An 18,365-nucleotide genomic window follows, 5' to 3' on the forward strand; every position below is an offset into this window, starting at 1 on the left:
GGATGCGCAGTCGAAGCATCAGCAGCAGCTGTGTGATGCTGTCATATCAACACTGACCAAACTGTATGAGGAATGTTTCAGGTGCCTTTTTGAATCAGCATCACGAAGAATTAAAGCAGTTATAAAGCATCCTGTGAGGTGCTCAGAAACCCTCAGTCTTACTCTGTGTGATGTCAGAGAGACGATGTGTGATGACCACCTCGGCCCGTGTACTAACGGCAATACGAAAGATTCCACAAATAAAAACACAGAAATGTGAACAAAACAGGCCACATTAAGTTTACAAAACCATTAGAAACATTTATGAGAAAAAGAATTTTAACATAAGATTTTGTTTTTTGTTTTTTTTTCAAAACTTGCCACCTGCATTACCCAGAATGCAACTCTCTAACATTAGTGGTGTGAATTCTCCTGTGTTGTACTCATAGGCACACAGTCTGTGGTTGCTACAAAAAGGTCTGATCTGCAGTTTTCACCCCCAGCTGATGCTTATTCAAATGACATCCACAAAGCTTCCTGTGGAGCTAGTTTTTATACAACTTATTTTTAATATATGCACAAGTACTCCCAAACATAAAAGACTTTGATGTGTAAAATTGGCGATGTTCAACTTTAAAAACACTTTGGAATCATGTAAAATTCATGAGCGCTGAAAAGAAAGTACAAAAATACAAAAACCTGATACATTAAAGTCCCTGCAGGATGAACAGAGCTTATCCTGAAGCGTCCCTCCCTTGTATCCAAAAGATTTCATTGAGCAGTTCTCAGAAAGCTGTTATTATAATACTAAAAGCATCTGAATTATGAAGCTATGGATGAAAACTCTCTGAATGTGGACGCCTTTTATCCTTTCTTCTTGAATGGCGAAGCAAAAAAAAGCAAAAAAAAAAAAGGCAAAGGACGGCAGAGATGTGTCATTGGTAGAGGAGGAAGTCCTTGATACTGTGAGGGACAAAGAGGCTCGAGGCCCTGTGCAGACGACTCTTTCCGAGACTTCGACGAATACGTAAGCGACAGAGCTGAGACAGAGAGCAGGGACCTGGGAACAGGAGGCAGATCACAGCTGTTAATAAAAGGAAGTGAGGGTCCTCTATGTAAGTGCAAAAAGGTCAAAGGTCAAGGTCAAAGTTATTTATATAGGACATTTCCACACAGACGATGCTGCACAAAGTGCTTAACAATATAAAAATACCATTAAAAAGAAACAATGTAAAACAATAATAACAATATGAAATAATGACAGGACAATAACACACCTCTGCTCAGCAGTGCAGCTCTCACTGAGCTGTTTGGCTTCGACAGATCAAGAGGAGTCTTCGCCTCGGCGTTCCTGCGACACCCATCAGCTCCAAAGTCCAGGAGAAGATGCACAACGTCAGCTCCTCCCCCCAAAACTGCAGCATGCAGAGGACTGTCCGGCCCGCATCCGATCTGAACATCTGCTCCTGCTCAAACATGCAAACAGAGTTCAACACATAACAGCACGCAAATCACACAATTCTGATTAAAACCCATCCGTGTGTTGTAAGTGATTTATTGTTAAAGCAGCACGTCGTTATATATTAGCTACTAATAAAAAAGTTTTCAAAAATAAATCCAAAGCACAGCTCTGAATAGTTTTGAGACTGGCTGTTACGTCTGACAGGTTGGATTGATTAGAAAAGCTTTTAAACGTGTGCTGATGTGAACTGTGACACCGAGTTTCTGCTTCGATGGAAAGCGATAGAGAGAAACTGCAGAGCGTGCCACTAAAAGTAACTCAGAGCCCAGCAGAAACAAAAAATGTCAGCTGTATTTAAATATTATATGGCTGGAACGAACGGTTCTGTCCTGTTGGTTCACCTTTGCTCGGCGATTATCGTTTCAAACGTGCAAAATCCAAGACAGACGTGTTAAATGTCAACTGACACCTTCAAGTGCCTCGGTTTGTCTGATAAGCAGAGCCAAACTCGAAGATATGCAGTCTAGTTTGAGCATTTAAGTCCCAAAGATGAAAGGCGGCACAGAAGAAAAGCTTCACGACTAAGTTATGTCAAAGGAAGAAATCCTCTCGTTTGAGAAAACACTAAATGAAATAATTAACTAATAATTACAACTGTATACAGCGAATAAAAGAGCTGTTACTGTGTTTGCTGAAACAACTGTTTGATAGACTGGTTTGTGTAATTAAAAGAGTGGAGTTTTTCATTAAAAAAAACTTCAGACTATTATACAGACTGGGCCTTGAAGTGCCTTAATTTTCATGACTGAAACAAACAAAAAGCAAAGGTGTGACTGGTGATTATTCCTGACTTATATTACCTGAATACAGCAGCACCTCTACGCAGGCTGCAGCCCGGGCCATGCAGGCAGAGTAGAGTGGCGTCCCAACGTCAGGCAGCTCCAGATCAATCTGAGCTCCACGGGCCAGCAGCAGCTCCAGGCACTCTCTGTGATCTGGAGGAGAAGATGACAAATGCTGACATGTAGTCCACATTCATAACCAGAAATTTCTTGTAAATGGATACCTTTGTGTACCTTTCTTGGCAGCCTCATGGATTGGAGATGCCAGCTGGTAGGTGGTGTGGATGGAGGCACTGTGCTGCAGGATGAGCTTGAGGCAGGCAGCGCTCCCGCTGCTGCAGGAATTGAAGAGAGGTGTGGCGCCATCTGTTGACACTGCCATTGCCTTGAGAATGATGTTTGTGAGGAAATGCATCCAAAAGAACGGAGTGTACCTCATTTATTTATTCATGCATGTGACACAAACATACACAAATGCTCAAACAGAGCAAACACACGAGACAACCAACAACTGAAGGCCTCTTTGCATGCAGATTTCAGCTCTGACCTTTCTCCAGTAAAATCTAAACTCTTCAGCAACAACACCAGATGTGGTTTAAAACGTGTGAAAACAAAAATCTGTGTTAAAGCGGGAGAATCTGTGAGTTCGCAAATGAGCTCAGCTCTTTTTGAACTGCACAATTTCAGGCATCCTGTAGTGAAATTTACAGGAAAGTGAGTACGATGCTCAAACCAATCAAATCAAGCAACTGAGGTGCAGATTTTTTCAGCTGTAAATTAATTGGTTTACCAAAAGAACTGCATTAACTATTTAAAAATTAGCCATTTTTATAACATCCATCCATCCATGAGGTTATTGGGGCACTTACACATAAGCCCTCACTAATATTCTGATTATTTAGCTGGACAAGCTAATATAATTTTAAATATAGGGGTTGTTTTTAATACATGAAGGCCTAAAGTCCATTTGCTGGGTTTGCTCTCTTGTGACACAAGCCAAAGTCTTTTATATCAACTTAACAATGATAAAACGAATTGTTAGATTCCCCCAACCCCCAGTGTTTTATTAGTGTATGTGAAGTTTAGGATTGAGTTTCAATCCATCAAATACTTTTCAAACCAAAAGTGAAGGGATCCACTTTCATGTATGATCAAAGCAATGAGACGGTACATAAATTCTTATCACTAAATACAAAATATCAGCTAAAGTAATTCATCTTATGAGTGCAAAAATAATCTTTATTTGGAAAAAAAGACTTTAAATGCCTGCATTCCAACCCAAATGCTCTTAATTTAATATATTTTTTAAAAATGTAGCCTTTTCTGTAACCTCTTTAGGGTGCATCTGTACATAATTTCAAAGTTTTGAGGTTCTGAAACGTGTTTGAGACCATGCTAGCACAACAAAGGAGGGTTTACGATATGACGTTCTTATACTTCTGTGGGTTTTTCCTTTTGATGAAACCTTAATGCTAGACAAGTTAAACAGAATCATTTTCCAAGTCTTTGTTTGTCTAAGAAAGAAATACCAAGAGTGAGCGATGACCTAATTATCTCACGTCACATAAATCAAATGTATGCCTGGCCTCACATTTGTTTTGGGCAATAGCCAAATGATCTATAATCTCCATCAAGCATCAAGTTCAAAAAGGATAAGCAAAATAAAACTTGTGGGTTTCTTTGATGACAGAAAAATGTATCTGTTCCTTCTTACATTTGCTCCATTATCCAGAAGAAACTTGGCACAAGCGTAACGAGCCCCGAGGCAAGCCTCGTGGAGCGGCGTGACCCCGTCCATGGTGACTGTGTCAACATGGAAGCCCTGCAGGGAGAGATCAGAGGATTTTCATTTGACTTCTTTTCAAGAAGTCTTCGGGTTGTAGACTGTAAGTACTCGACGTACAAATCAAGATTTAAGATTACCTGAGCGATAAGGGCCCTGAGGTGGAGGAGTCTGCCCTGAAAGGCCGCTTCATGGAGCGGAGTTCTGTCAGACCAGAAGTCTGAGACACAGAGAATCTAATTAGTTATGTTTCCACATTCAGAAAGCACAAAGACCAAGACCACTGTAACCTCATCCACATACATACACACTTCTGGCAGGGCTGGACTGGGACAAAAAAAAAAAAATCAGCCCAGGCATTTTGACTAGAGACCGGCCCACCAGGTATTATAGGAAAAACCATAAAGCCTTTGAATGAAAACAAACGTTGTTGTGACAGTGATGTACACAGTCTTGTTGGTATATATGTATCAATCTAATAAACTTAAACCTACACCATCCTCCTTATTCTGGTATTCTAAACAGTACTTAGCCGAAACCCAAAGACTGCTTGGTTGAGTTAACTTCCTGAACTATCTACAACATATGGTGGAAACCTGAAATTAAGACAGAGAAGACTAGAGGTGAGACATGACCATTACTGAATATTAAAAATAATAAATGACAGATTTAGTGATATTTTCATAAACTATTTATTTACCACATCAATAAACAGCATGGCAGGGCAAAATATTCTTTCTAACATGGCAACCTTTTAAAAGTGAAAGGAGACAGAAAGACAAGTGAGAAAGAATAAAACTTAACTGACTTTTTGATGGCATTTTACACAAAGTACTAGTACAGTATCTAGAAAATGTGGGAAAATATTGGCATCATGTACAGTACTTTCTTCTGAGGAAATTGTGTTGGGACCCTGAAAAAAAACTTACTGCGTACAATAATGGATTTCTATAAATTTGACATCAGATGAAAACTTTGGTTGTAAGATTCGGATAATTATTTGTTAAAAGCTAGAAATTTTAAATGAGAATAACAAAGAAAAGTATTTCTTTGTGCCCCCCTTTCCCTGTTAATGCCCTACCTGGCCCCATGGCAAAAGCCCCTGCACAGTTACCAGCTGTCAGCTACATAAAAAAAGGATCCTGGTGTTATTTGTCTCTCAGAAACAGTTCATAGCTTTCCTTCAACCCATTCATGTCACCTAAAAGGTAAACCTGTTGACAGCTCTGATGATTCAGTAAGGACATCTCCTGGTTTCATCTTCATGTTTCCCTCTCACCAGATAACCAAACCGACATCATGACCAGCAGCTTTTACTGCTGTGGCTCCAACAAACATCAGCTGATACTAGAAAGTAATATTAAATAAATTCTAACAACAGCTGATCAAGTTTAAAGGCGCTTCTGCTGTTTAACGCGACCCCCGCTAGTTTCCTCTTTCTGGCGCAAAGCGGGAGATAAACAAGCAAGAGAGAAAAGCAGATCAGCTGATCATTGATCAGTTTCATGATTGAAGTAGCAACAGGAGAGAGAGGGAGGGGGAGAATGAGAGAAGAAGAGGCTCTTTTTTTATTGTAGCTGAAGTACGGGACAAATCGCGTTTATTTTCAGCTCAATACAAAACATGTAATATTAACTCTGAATACCAGAGGATTCCGTTTTTTTACAGGACGGTAGGCAACTCTACTAACTAACCTTGAATAAAATAAAGTTCACTATCAGTAACATCATAGCACCCACCCAACTGTATAGAAACTCCGTCATGCTAGCTAGTACACAGTATGAGTTATCGTCACTGACTGTAAAAAGTTAGCACAACAAAAATAAACTGCACCTAAACTTGGTTTATATCTGACCCAGACAGACTGCAGGTCATAACTTCTTACCTGAAGCTCATTTCACCTGACAGCCGCCTTGGGTCTCTCCACCTCCGCCTCCCCTTCCCCCCATCCACCTGCTGGCTTCCACCACTTGCTAATTTTACTGAATCTGTGAAAGCTCCACCATAGCCACTACCAAACAATTGAGTTATTTTTACACGTCTGCCAGCATCTATCCAATCCGCCACCTGTCACTGTTTACACGGTTAGGGGGGGGAGACAACAACAACAAAACATCGGCCCATTTAAACCAAAAATTACCATCGGCCCACCTGGACTGCCTGGACTGATCCAGCTAGCCAGTCCAGCTATGACTTCTGGTTTCTCAACATGACCCCCAACCCTAAAATGCTAAACCGGTTTCATCCCAGATTTTATTGTCTACAGCAGCATCAGACTTCACATGGACAGCTTTTAGGCCTGGAAACACTGATGCAAAAAAACCATACAAACATTAAACTCACCGGCCATCAGCGAGTTACAAACCAACCCTCCGTAGATGGACAAAGGCCTCTCCCAAGGTTGCGACCACAGGGAAACGTCTGTTTGCACAGCAGCCATGGTGAAAACGAAACAGCAGCAGATTCCTTCACCTCCTTCACCCAGCCAGATACACAAACCTGAATCCGGCCTTCCTCACTCTCTTATCTGGGCCCTTGGTCACCTCCCCCACATTACCACCTTCCACCCACTCTCACCCCAGTGAATGGCCAGAGTTAACGGTATATGCATTACATTACAATAGCTGCTAGAATGATCATGAGGTGTCTTCAACAAAGCACTTAAAGACACACAGACCAGGACAAGCCCCATAAGACCCTTAAATATATTACTGCCACATGAACTAAATGAAATGCCTTAAACTAACAAAAAAAGTCCCTAGCTCCAACAGGAACATGTTGTCTTAACATTGAACACATGCTGAACTTCTTGATATGATGTTTGTTTCTGTCTTGCAAATCCCCGTCGCTGACCCTGAAGAGCGACACCTATTTATCAGCTCCTTTTTCACAAGTGTGATTTTTTTTGGCACTCTTCCTTACAATCAGATTCATCTACAAAACAAATATTTGTTTGATGCCTCTCCAGGATCTGCAAAAATTACATGTGAGAACATAGCACATGCCATATATATTAGAAAGTACACTTTGGTTCCCACGTTGGGTTTTCTGAAAGTTTACTTATCATTTGAAGAAAAGAAAAAAAAGAAGAAAAAAAAAGCTCGCAGGTTTCAAAGGAGTGTCAATCATGAAAGCTACTTTTAGACGCTTCCTCATTCACAAATGTACCGCAGTAGGTAGGAGCGTGTACACCGCTGCACATGCTCTGACACGCTTCACAAAACAGTGGATTTTATTTAAAAAACAAACTTTGAGGTCTCTCGATAAGTTACAGTAGCTTTGTTTCCCTGTGAGCTTACAAGCAGCCAGCCCTTTACCCTCTCTGTTCAATGTCATCTTTACATTTTCAAAAAGTGCTTATAAATTCGCAAGGTGTGCAACAAATTCCAGTTATTTAAAAAAGTCTCTTCCACCAACTCCCTTTTGGTGAGTAAATGTAAACAAAATGTTAGCCCGCACCATGAAGATCACATAGGAAACTTATATAAGCAGTTTGAAGAGAGGCAGAGGTGCTGAGAGGTCACTGTCATCAACTTTCTGTTTCTGTTGCTCTCTGTGGCACATCAGGAGTAAGCCTCATTTTTATGGCTCTTTTCCTGTCTCCACTGCCGCTGAGGGCCTGTGGCGTCGACGGCGAGATCCATGACCCCATCAGGCATCAGCCACTGCAGGAGCAGCAGGAAGAGGAAGTCCAGCACGGCCACAAACGCAAAGATGGAGCCAGCGACGGGGCCGCAGTGAGCCCTCAGCCTCCGTAACCGTCTGTCCAGGGGAAGAACTTCCTCTCCGACCACCCTGTCGTACACCTGACAGGGAAAAAACACATTGATCACCTGAGTGTCCTTCAGTAGTTAAACATGTAAAAACCACCACCTAGACATAAACTGGAATACATTTTTTAGGATTAGATTTGGATTTGTTTTAGAAATTCTAAATACTGATATAGACTTTTGTTGTTGTTGTTTTGCTGTGTTTATTTTTTAAAAATGCTGTGAAAGAAGAAGAAAAAATGGCTGATTGCAGAAACTTCTGTATGTTAAAAACATTTCTGGCTATTTGAATACAAGTTTTGAGAGTTCACAGGTTGTACCTGAATGTGCCGCGATGTTTCACAGGCCGGGCTCTGCTTACAAACTGACATTGACTTCAGAGTGCACTTTAACACACTGCTAGCTTTTTTTTTTTTTTTTAAAGGTATGCCATTGTTTAACAGAGCCATGGAGCAATGCCAAGCACTTAGAAAATACCAAAAAACTAAACACAACTGTCAGGTCTAGCTGCCTTGCATGACTGTCAAGCTTGAGAAAGAGAGAGAGTTTCATACAGGAATTTGCATACAGCAGAGGTTTTCCTGTACCTTTCAAGAGCATATTTGGTAGCGTAGTTGCACCGGCACAAAAATAACCATAAGAAATAATGAATGAGCAAAGCTCGTCTCCAGGTTAGATGTGTTTGAGCATGTTGTACAATTAAAGAAAAAAAGGACACTCAAGATAAATTTGATGTGCCTCAGCTTTTTATCTCTTACCTCACAAGTTTCTAAGCACGATGCAAGAGAGAGAGTTTTTTGGAAATCAGATACTGTGGGAAATGTTTAGAGAAAACATGTTTACGCAAAGTGTGGTAATCTGGACGCCTTATCTGATGGTGCAGTCGTCCAATGAGTTATCTGATCAAGATTCAGAGTAGTTGCTGTTTTCAATTTATGAAAATGTCCTTGTGATGAAAGGGCACACCTGTGTCTTTTATTTTCCACAATAAAATGTTATGCTTTGATAGCATTTTCTTCAAAAATGTAAAACAAGCTGTTACATGCACACGGTCCAGTGTGGGTGTCTTTGGGGAACCTACTTTCTCGGTCCTCTCCGCAACATTCCTCCAGGTGTAGAGGTTTCGCACACGCATGTGATTGGAAGCAGGCGACGGGACGTTGCCCAATCGTTGCCGAGCGATGACCGCTTCCAGACCGGCGCACAATGAACGGACGGTGGGTTCACACAGGGTAATCAAACCCTCAGGTAACACCTCTGGAATGCCTCCCACACGAGTGCTAACCACCTAAGAAAACAGAGACAAAAAACAGATGCTGACAAACACATACACACACGCAAAAAAGAGAGAACAGAAAAACAGAAGTTTTCCTGAAGTATAAAATATGTCATGGAATGATTATTAGCAAAATTCCACTGTGTGTGTTTGGCCTCAAGCTAAAACTAGCACCACAGCTCTGTGGACACCTGAAAAAGGAAGCTCTGCTGTACCTGGAACCTCAAACAGTGATGTCAGGGTGTACCCACTTTCATATCACTATGGTAACGTGACAATTTCAGTCAAAGATGTACAAAGTTATAAAGATTAGGAGTCATGGAAAATGAAATGCTAGCCACTTTATTAGGTACACCTGTTCAGCTGCTTGTTATAGCAAATATCTGATCAGCCAGAAAGAGGAAAATATTCCGTGCTCTGGAGTTCTCCGGGAGAAAATGCCTTGTTGATGCCAGAGGTCAGAGAACCTCTATCCTGCCTTGCATCAACAGTGCAGACTAATGTCGGGGTATTTTCTTGGCCCCTGAGGACCAGCTGAGCACTGATCTTAACTGAGTACTGTTGGTAATCATGTCAATTACTTCATGACCACAGCATGCCCACCTTATCATGGGTGCTTCCAGTAGGATAACACACAGTATCACAAAGCTCAAATCATCTCGAACTGGTTTCTTGAACATCACAATTAGCTCAAGTGGACTGAGCTTTGAGATTTGAAGAAAAGGGAGGTTCCCGTTGTGGATGTCCAGCTGTGTGATGCTATCATGACAGCTGCACGTCCACCATCCATTTCTGTGCCATGAAGAATTTAGGCAGTTCTGAAGGCAAAACAGTGTCTAACCCTGTACCTGCGAGGTGTACCTAATAAAGTGTCTGGTAAGTTTATATGACAGCAATCAACATCCAAAAGCTTCCCAAATAAACTCCACTTTACTGGAATATTACTAACAAAATAAAGTTAGAGTAAAGAATTCCATGTTTACAAACTGAATTGTCTTTAAAAACATTTTTATTGATAGATTAATTATTGATTGAGCTCAAGGTGTTAAAGATAAATGTGTATATAGGTATTTTTGTAAATATACACATCCAACAGCATTGTCTGTGAAGGTTCTCAGTCATCCAGGTCATCGTAGTCAAAGGAGCTTGCAAAGAAAAGCGTCTGGACTTCTTTAAGTTGCTTGAAGACGTTTCACCTCTCATCCGAGAGGCTTCTTCAGTTCTAAGGTCAAATGGTGGAGAGTCCCAGATATAAACCTAGTGGGAGTAACCCCCCACAGAGGGACAAAAGGACCCCCTGATGATCCTCTAATCGCCTGAGCCAAGGTGTGAAACTGGGTGTGGGTCCCAGCCAGAGTTTCGGGTGTGTTCATTGTGAAACCTGGCCCCACCTTATCATGCGAATTCCTGAGATCAGATGGCCCAGGGTGTGAGTGGGCGTTAAGGCGTCTGGGAAGGGATCTCAAAACTGGATTATAGATGGCAGAGAGTTGGTGTCGTAAACCCCCGCCTCTGTTCAAAGATGGTCGCTCACAGTGGACATAGATAGCTTCTTTCACTCCTCTTTCAAACCATCTGTCCTCTCTGTCCAAAATGTGAACATTGGCATCCTCGAAAGAGTGTCCTTTATCCTTAAGATGCAGATGGACTGCTGAGTCTTGTCCTGTGTTGTGCCATGCGCTTGTGAAGTGGCTGTTTGGTCTCTCCAATGTAGAGGTCTGGGCATTCCTCGCTGCACTGTACAGCATACACCACATTGTTAAGTCTGTGTTTTGGCGTTTTGTCTTTCGGGTGAACCAGTTTCTGTCTGAGCGTGTTGCTGGGTCTGAAATGCACCGGGATGTCATGCTTGGAGAAAACTCTCCTGAGTTTTTCTGATACACCGGCTACATAGGGGATGACAATGTTGTTGCGTCTGTCCTTCTTATCCTCCCTCGCTGGTGTCTGGTCTTCTTCTTCCAACAGCATTCACACTTTACACTATAAGTTGCTGCATTGTGCTTGTCTCCTTTCTTGCCCTGTGTTATGGCACAGTTCAACTTATGTTCAACTTTATGTCCAACCTACGTGTCCCAATAAATCACAGATAAAGAGTGGTTACTCATTGCGTCTTCCCATAAGCAATTATTTTTTGTGTAATCTCTGTACGCATATCTGTGTAAGAATCTGCAGAAAAGGGTATAACTCATCATACAGTCTGACTAAGAAAGTAAGAAGAAATTACGTTATTAAATGCCACCTGCGTGTGTTTCCCCGTTTTTTTCCCCATAGTTATGAAACCTGAGGATTCCCTCTAGTAGGAAAGAATAACAAACGGGCCTGTTTGTTAGCTCGAAGGCATTTTCATCCCAAAAGAAATTAAGCTCCCAATGTAATTTCTTTTGGAAATAACCTGGAGGTAAGAGGATTCTCTCATGGATTCTCAGGTTACTTTTTTCCAGCTGTAGGTCTAACGTCACGAAATAACAAGAATGACATTTCCAGTTTCTGTTCCTCCAGCGATAAACCACATTAAGTTCCACTGTGATGCGGTTAGCTGCTGTCTGGCATTTGCCGCTCTTACATAAAGGTCTATCCTCCCTCTCCCACGTCTCCCTCATGTACTTCAGTTTTTTTTAAGCAGCGGTATGAGATGAGCTGCACACGCCCACGGCGAATCTGCCACAAGAACACTTCAGCATCTTCAACTGAGTTGTGCCGGCTCCGCTTGGCCGAATGGGCTTTCACAGAGCTGCTTCTGTGATCTGAAAGTGCCTCGTCTTGATAAAGTCTAATTTTCATTATTACATTATTATATATTCTATAAAAAACTAAAAGTTTATCTGCATTTTCTTTGCTTAGATTTGTGACATGAACTGAGCTTAAGGTCTAAAGATTCAGTGTTAGATCTGTCGCCCCTCGGATGACTACTGGGGGCAACTTAGGTCAAATATTGGCCTGTTTCCAATAAAATGACTGGTTGTGCATCAGAAGATGTCATTATCTTAAGAGATTGGCACGCTAAATGGTAAGTAAACAAGATGTTAAAATTGATACTATGATAAAGCTAGAGGGAAATATTGCACCATGTAATGACAAGCATGTACAAGTTTACCCCCACAATCTAATAACATCATGTAGCTAATCTGGTTAAACCGTCCTTCAGGTTGTGGCATGTTTGTAGCAGCAAGATGTGCCCTCTCCCATTTGTATTAAAGAAATATTCTCAAATGTTTGGTGTGTTTATCTCAAAAAAGCTGTTTCACTTAAAGTGAAATAAGGAAATCCTGACACCGAGAGTCACTGCTACCGGACTTCATATCATTGACCTTGTGTATCAATGACAGATCTGTCAGACAGCAGCTAACCCCATCACAGTGGAACTTAACGTGGTTTATGGCTGGAGGAACAGAAACTGCAGCAAACCTGCAGTCCACAGCTGGCTCCTTCCACAATGGCCATGCAGAACGCTTCAGTGAGCGACGTGTTGAGGAAGATGTGGCCTTGAACCAAAACCCCACGCACATCTTTGTGCTCCAGAGCGCCCAGCAGACGTACCCTGTGCAGATCAAAACACAGTGGTAGCACCTTTACTCAGGAACCCAGTGATTGACCCTGGGTTTATCTACTAATCTACAATCATTTCCAGGTGTTGAATAAACGTAAAGGAAACACAAAACAATGGCAGTAAATTCCAGTTAATTAAATTCTATAACAGTGTTGGTTCTTTAATATACTACAGAAAGTTTCTTTATATGAGATTTGCTCCTGTGGTAAGAAAAGTAAACTAAAGCTGTAACACAGACACGATTTAATATACAAATACTTAGACATGCTTTAATAGATCCTGAAAGATGCCGACATCATTATCTCAGGAAATAAGCGCATCCAGCAGTACCTGTCATGTAGTTGGTATTTCTCCCTCACTTCCTCCAGAACAATTCTCTTTGGTCCCTCTCCGCCAATCAGGAAGTGGAGGTAAGGATGTTTGAGACAAAGCTCCGGGATTATTCCACCAAGAAGATCAATTCCTGCAAAGAAGGAAAGAAAGTGAAGACTTCCTTCCACTATTAGAGTGATGCAGTTCTCTACTGAACTTCATATGGAAAGCAAAGGCAATGGCTATTTTAGTTACATAGTACATTTCATTACATGTAACCTTGAGGTTCTTAACATAGAAGGTAAATACATCAAAATAAGAGTAAGTCTATAATGTCTTAAGACAGTGAAAACAACAAACTTTACAAAGAGATAAAGTCCAAGTTTCTCACACACACACACACACACACACACACACACACACACACACACACACACACACACACACACACACACACACACACACACACACAATAAGCCCGTGCTTTTGTTTGTCGGCACAGATGCAAGCCATCTTGGGTCAGCAGGCACCTTGTTCCAATGTTCCAAAGAACACATCTACAGTAACGGTAAGTTTTCTTGGCATGCTTTGATCTTCTTCTGAGAACAGTTAAAAGATCTACGCCTGATAACCTGAGAGGTCTAGGTGTAGTGTAACTTATTGCACTGGGAGGCCAAACCAGTGTGAGTTTTATGAACCAATAAAATGATTTTTCAGGTAATTCTGCATTAAAATTGGATGCAGTTGTTCACATTAACCCAAACAACCATCTGCCTCACTCATGCCGCTCCGGAACAACAAATTCTTCCCTGATGACGGGACTGTGTTTAGACTGTTGACTTTTGCTTAAGCGGGTGAACACAGGATACGCACACACACACACACACACACACACACACGTACACTGACACAGATGTACACTCATTACCCTACACCATTCCAGACACCCCAGATGCTTGCTACCCACCTGATGTAGACAGCAGGTCTGTCCAGCGACTGCAGGACAAGACGACTGCTGTCTGCACCGGATCATTCCTTACCCCATACCCTCCCCCGTTGCATGTCACGTCCTTTTACATGGTGTAAGATGTGAATATTCATGTGCTTTTTTGTGCTGGTGTTTTTTTACTGTCCTCAAACTGGTCTCCCAGTAAGGAGCCCAGTTTGAGTAGAGCTCTTTTTTTTTCCTCCCCTTGTCCCTGACGTGTATACTTTCACTGTTTTCTTTTTGGCGCGGCCACATCTGCAGCCTGATTCTGATTCGTCTCTGTTCAGTTCTAAAACATTTTGAGAAATCCAGAAGTTAATGTCATCAACGAAGCTCACTGGTTTATGAACAGAAGTAAATGATAGGAGCAACTGTATCATCTATGCAAGACTGACAGGATGTATTATGATTTTTTATGAAAGTGCCAAGTGGGAGCACTAAGAATTAAAGAGTAATGGACCGAGAACTGATCCTTGAGGAACCCCACTTGAATTTTTATTTCTGTAGCTCTAAAACTATTAAGTGAAACAGAGCTACATATACTGTGCCCTTTAAGCCCAAGTTTGATTGCACATTTTTCTTTCCAGGGATGCTTTTCCTGAACTAGCAGAGCTTCCAGCATGTTTTACAAATGACTGTTTCTCTCTCCTGCCTGTCTTGGTAAATGGTAAATGGCCTGTATTTATATAGCGCTTTACTAGTCCCTAAGGACCCCAAAGCGCTTTACATATCCAGTCATCCACCCATTCACACACACATTCACACACTGGTGATGGCAAGCTACATTGTAGCCACAGCCACCCTGGGGCGCACTGACAGAGGCGAGGCTGCCGGACACTGGCGCCACCGGGCCCTCTGACCACCACCAGTAGGCAATGGGTGAAGTGTCTTGCCCAAGGACACAACGACCGAGACTGTCCAAGCCGGGGCTCGAACCGGCAACCTTCCGATAACAAGGCGACCTCCCAACTCTTGAGCCACGATCGTCTTCACACATAATAACAATGATTTTAACTAAAAATGTCAAATTTGGATCCTTCACCCATAAGAGCTGCTGACACTCATTTGCAGTCCAGTTCTTGTGTAATTTGGTACTCTTCCACTGACATTATTTTTGATAAGTTTTCAGTGAATGGTAGGTACATGGATCAGCTGATGGTCCAGGTGCATCTCTCTCTTACTGTATCAGATCTGTTGGATTTTTTCCTGTTTCTTAAGCACATCACTTTCAGGTACTCTTCATCTGCTGTAGACAGATTTTTAAAGACTGTCACTTATTCTTTTGTCCTCCACTTCTCCAGTTTCCTCAAATGTAAGGACACACTACACACCATACCAAGATATCCTAAGTTTTAAGCTACTTGAAAAATAAAGTTGGGTGGCTCCAAGGTTATCGTTAACGAAAACTAACGAAATAACGAAAACTAGAAGTGAAAAAACATTTTCGTTAACGGAAATAAAAATAAAAACAAAAAAAGGAAAACTAACTAAAACTGTAATGAGTGTTCACAAAACGAACTAAAATTAACTGAATTTATAGCAAAAATGTGTTTTTTACTTGTTTTAGGGTGAGGGCCTGAACAAAGGACTGTGACCTATTCAGCATAGCACCTTGCTGCTTCAAGTAGATGCAACAGCGTCTAAAACAAATTTCTCAGTACCTTTCCGATAGACGAGACGGCTGATGACAACAATTGTGATCCTGTCATCTTGTCGCTGGGAGGGGTCTGGTGTGAAGTCTGTAGGATCGACAGCGTTGGGAATAACGGACACTATCTCTGGGTCGAGTGCTGCGCGTAGAACTGTGTTCTCCTTACTTGTGTAGGACACACACACAATGTGGTTGGTGTCACACAGCGACACAGTCAGGAGCTTGTTGGTCAGGACAGAGCTGAGGTCAGCAAAGCCAAAGAGCGAGTGGTCAGTGAAAACCTGCAAATGACAAACACTCTTTAGCGATTTAAACAGCATCATGTTAGAAACACGGGAAATTACCTGAATCACCTACTGTGTTAAGACCCATGGTCTTAGCGTGGAACAATGCATCATGGGCCATGGCAGAAAAGGAGCTGTGTGCATGCACGACAGTGATGCGCTCCCTGACAAACACACAGCGCATCAGCGGGAGACTGTGGAAGCAGGTGGTGGCTGTGGACTGGTTGTACATCACTTGCAGGGGCAGGTAGTATACCTTCAGGCCATTGGTCAGGTACCGGACACCCTTCCTCCTGCCGTAGGCGTGAGTGACAATTACCACCTTGTGCCCCTTTTCAATCAGGCACTGGGAGAGTTGGTAAATGTGACTTTCTACTCCTCCCATGTTTGGATAGAAAAAGTCAGACACCATGCAGATGTTGTGCTTCCTGCTGTGGACCCTGGCAGCCTGTGCAGAAACTCCAGAGTTTCTCTGAGATGAAGGGTTATTCCCTGCTGCCACTTTCCGGCGCTGACCCATGGTATGCTTCTTGAGTGTCTCTGTACTTGATCAGTGCTGAAAGAAATAGTTAATAGTTAACAATAAGTATAATTCTAATGGATTATGTGTTGTATGGGTTTTGACTTTTGCTGCCATGATGCCAAGTCTTGGAAAGGAGATTTGAATCTCAATGAGATTTTTACCTGGATAAATAAAGGATTAATAATTAAAAAAAATACTGGGAAAAAAAGAGGCTTCCCATCAGTGACTTTTTAAGCTAATCATTTTTCAAAGTAAATATATTTGACCTGAATCAGCTGAATTGTTGGTGAAAAAAAGTATTATAAAGTAATATATTAACAAAAAAAGGGCGATAGATATATTATTACATGAGCACCCAGATTCTCACTCAATGAAGGGCACCAGCGTCCTGTGACCTTGAATTGGATAAGTTGTTAAGAAAACGGATAGAGGGGTCAATTGATAATATATTTTTTATAAGCATTCTATTGTATAGTCTACTGATATTTATAATTTTTTTAAAAATCATGGTACGTTCAAAGCCTAAAGTAATATGGGCATTCTGACACTGGTCTTTGACCTGCAAGTGTTGCTGTGGCTTTAACTTCTTGAGTTTTTATCCTCTTCTACCTGCACCTTGGAAACACTTGTAAGGGCAGAAAACTTTGCTGGGTCCACCTGTCCTGAAATGTGATTCCATTGTTTTTATTAGAAACACACAAAAATCTCACCACTACACGTCGACACCTCTCTGACAGTGTCAACAAAGCCGCACATTAAAACTTTGCAGCCGATTTGTAGCAGAGATGTTCAATTTTATTTAACATTTAAAAAGTAGGAATAAAGAAGAAACCTTTTGACCCTTTGCCTTGGTCATTGTCATCCAAAGTAACCTTTGCAGCGCAGTCTGAATAGGCTTGTATCCATATCATCACATACATATTTATATTTATATTTATAACAAGGTGCAATAATAATTAATGTGCAATAATAACAGTGTGCAATACACATACACTTATTCTTCTTTTTTATACTAAGTTAATATACTGTGTTGTGTTGTTTGTTACGTTGTGATGTGTCATATCGTGTCGTGTTGTGTTATATGTAGTGCCGACGTAGGACAGTTTTTCCAATTTCATTGTACTACTGTACTATGTATGACTGTGCAATGACAATAAAGAGTTATCTTATCTTATCTTACATGTTTGCACAGTGTGTGGAGGTTCGATATCAGCTCACAGACAACCCCAAACCGAGAGTACTGCCATGTCTATAAGTTCCCTACTTCTACCCATTAACACAAACCGAAATAAAACACTTGAACGGATTTGCTGATGTGAGGTAGCAAACTCCTCTAAGCTCCAGTGCATTTAGGCTTTACACTTGTTCGCATTATGTATAAACGTCATGGAGACAAACACCTCTTCGCATTTAACCTTAACAAGCATCGCAGCGAACCGCTTTCACAGTCCAACCTGCCTTACCGTGGGTGGAAAGTCAGTCTTTTTCCAGATTTGATTTCATTTCTACATGCTAGCCCCGAGCTAGCCACTTAGCCGCCTGTGTTACTTCCTGGTGTTTTCTACGTCACTGGGAACGTGGTAGCTGACGTATGCTGCAAGGAAGTGAAACTATATGTGACATTTAAACTTTGAGGGTTTTGTTTTTTTTTTACAAGTAAAATAAAACCAAAGGTTAAGATTCGTTTTTCTTTCATACTTACTTGTTATAAACGTCTTTAAGTGCGAATGCTAAATCCAGAAATTATCACCATGCATGTTTTTTGTGCTTTGTTGCTGTTGTTGTTTTAATATTGTTAAAGTCACACAATAAAGTGAAGTAATGGGGACGATTTACTTACACACTTTTATTCCACAGCATTATCAACTGGTAACTTAAATTACGGCTGTTTATAGACTAAGCCTTTACAATTAAGGTTTTGCAATATTTTCCTTAAATATATAAAATT

General features: G+C 41.3%; 2 protein-coding genes across 3 annotated transcripts; both read right to left on the reverse strand.

Annotated features, from left to right (window-relative positions):
• Positions 1 to 525: 525 nt before the first annotated feature.
• asb11 (ankyrin repeat and SOCS box containing 11) lies at positions 526 to 6,640 on the reverse strand. The gene is made up of 7 exons (XM_026145119.2): positions 6,410 to 6,640; positions 4,207 to 4,286; positions 3,998 to 4,105; positions 2,518 to 2,668; positions 2,302 to 2,436; positions 1,257 to 1,445; positions 526 to 1,039 (listed from the first exon to the last, which is right to left on the reverse strand). Exons 1-7 carry the CDS (start codon positions 6,504 to 6,506, stop codon positions 915 to 917), a joined length of 885 nt encoding a protein of 294 aa, XP_026000904.1. The 5' UTR covers positions 6,507 to 6,640; the 3' UTR covers positions 526 to 914.
• Positions 6,641 to 7,280: 640 nt separating this feature from the next.
• piga (phosphatidylinositol glycan anchor biosynthesis, class A) lies at positions 7,281 to 18,013 on the reverse strand. 2 transcript variants are annotated; one of them, XM_026145118.2, is made up of 7 exons: positions 17,881 to 18,013; positions 15,968 to 16,450; positions 15,621 to 15,891; positions 12,990 to 13,122; positions 12,518 to 12,650; positions 8,918 to 9,124; positions 7,281 to 7,872 (listed from the first exon to the last, which is right to left on the reverse strand). In XM_026145118.2, the coding sequence occupies exons 2-7, from the start codon at positions 16,412 to 16,414 to the stop codon at positions 7,630 to 7,632; spliced, it is 1,434 nt and encodes a 477-aa protein (XP_026000903.2). In that variant the 5' UTR covers positions 16,415 to 16,450; positions 17,881 to 18,013; the 3' UTR covers positions 7,281 to 7,629. The 2 variants fall into 2 exon arrangements, with proteins under 2 accessions (XP_026000903.2, XP_080146960.1); XM_080290834.1 differs by lacking the exons at positions 7,281 to 7,872; positions 8,918 to 9,124 and adding an exon at positions 10,859 to 11,175.
• Positions 18,014 to 18,365: the final 352 nt, after the last annotated feature.

This window comes from Astatotilapia calliptera, chromosome 16, assembly GCF_964374335.1.
Source record: "Astatotilapia calliptera chromosome 16, fAstCal68.1, whole genome shotgun sequence".
NCBI lineage: Eukaryota > Metazoa > Chordata > Actinopteri > Cichliformes > Cichlidae > Astatotilapia > Astatotilapia calliptera.

Excerpts from the sequence above, each read along its gene's own strand:
- asb11 (XM_026145119.2), bottom strand. The coding sequence starts at position 6,506 with ATGGCTGCTGTGCAAACAGACGTTTCCCTGTGGTCGCAACCTTGGGAG. Across the intron at positions 4,106-4,206 it reads TCAGGGCCCTTATCGCTCAG|GGCTTCCATGTTGACACAGT; the intron begins GTAATCTTAAAT and ends CTCTCCCTGCAG. Across the intron at positions 1,040-1,256 it reads AGCTGCACTGCTGAGCAGAG|GTCCCTGCTCTCTGTCTCAG; the intron begins GTGTGTTATTGT and ends TCCTGTTCCCAG.
- piga (XM_026145118.2), bottom strand. The coding sequence starts at position 16,414 with ATGGGTCAGCGCCGGAAAGTGGCAGCAGGGAATAACCCTTCATCTCAG. Across the intron at positions 12,651-12,989 it reads AAATACCAACTACATGACAG|GGTACGTCTGCTGGGCGCTC; the intron begins GTACTGCTGGAT and ends TGATCTGCACAG. Across the intron at positions 9,125-12,517 it reads GAGCCAGCTGTGGACTGCAG|GTGGTTAGCACTCGTGTGGG; the intron begins GTTTGCTGCAGT and ends CTGTTTTCTTAG.